General features: G+C 29.1%; 1 protein-coding gene across 1 annotated transcript in view; it reads left to right on the top strand.

The window, feature by feature from the left end:
* Positions 1-976, top strand: part of LOC106751020 (cytochrome P450 4C1-like) — a 2717-nt gene that overhangs the window by 993 nt on the left and 748 nt on the right. Inside the window, exons 4-5 of the mRNA XM_014631763.1 lie at positions 351-536; positions 945-975. Of these exons, the coding sequence (XP_014487249.1) occupies positions 351-536; positions 945-975 (217 nt within the window). The remainder of the gene's footprint in view (positions 1-350; positions 537-944; position 976) is intronic.

The raw sequence follows: 976 nt of genomic DNA, 5'->3' as shown, positions 1-976 counted from the left end.
TCTACAGTTTTTACTCAAAATAGTATACATAATCCTTAGCGTAACATATTTGTATTCCATTTTTTAACTCCAAATGTCGGTAATAACAACATAATTTTTAATTTTGTGCCATCCATGGTTTTAGAAAATACTAAACAGCACGAAACATATCGTGAAAGGCTTCGAATACAAACTTTTAAAACCTTGGTTAGGCGAAGGACTTCTTACTAGCAAAGGTACTTCGATGGAATTAAAAATAGCATACAGTCTAATTCCACATGTGTTATTCTTGTCCAATTAACTTTCGATATAATAAAATAATATTTATACACGTATATGAACGGCAAAATGCAATCGTATCACTTCCATAGGAATGAAGTGGCAAAAAAGGCGGAAGATATTAACGCCCGCATTTCACTTTTCTATATTAAAACAATTCGTTGAGATCTTGATCGAGGAGGGCAATCGTGCGGCTGAATCATTGAAGAATACAGAGGAATCAGTTATCGACGACTTGCTACATTTTACCAGTCATCATACATTAAACGCTATAAGTGGTATATATATATGATTTAATTTAATTTTTCTTTTTCAAGAGAATTGAAGTTTATTTTTTTTATTAGAAACGAACCCGTGAGTCAGTTANTTTTATTATAAACGAACCCGTGAATCAGTTACAAATGTTTATTATATTTATAATAATTTTTATTAATATTTCACAAATTTCTTACAATAGTGCGTTTTAATATTGTTCAAATGAAGGAATGGCTGAAGGCATAATGTTTTAGTGAGAAATTTTTGTGTTTAATTTGTTGTATTTTGTACTTTTCTGTGTTCTATCGTTATTATGTAAAATAGGAATTGAATTGAATAAAAATTGAATTAAAATTGAATTGAATATCACATATTTAATAGCCCGAAATTATTATTAGAAATTTATGTGACTTCAGCAATTATGTTTACAGAAACTTCCATGGGCATTTCTTTGCAAGATGCA

This window comes from Dinoponera quadriceps, unplaced genomic scaffold, assembly GCF_001313825.1.
Source record: "Dinoponera quadriceps isolate SergipeBrazil2010 unplaced genomic scaffold, ASM131382v1 scaffold7892, whole genome shotgun sequence".
In the NCBI taxonomy this organism is placed as follows: Eukaryota; Metazoa; Arthropoda; class Insecta; order Hymenoptera; family Formicidae; genus Dinoponera; species Dinoponera quadriceps.
This window is presented reverse-complemented; position numbering and strand designations above follow the sequence as displayed.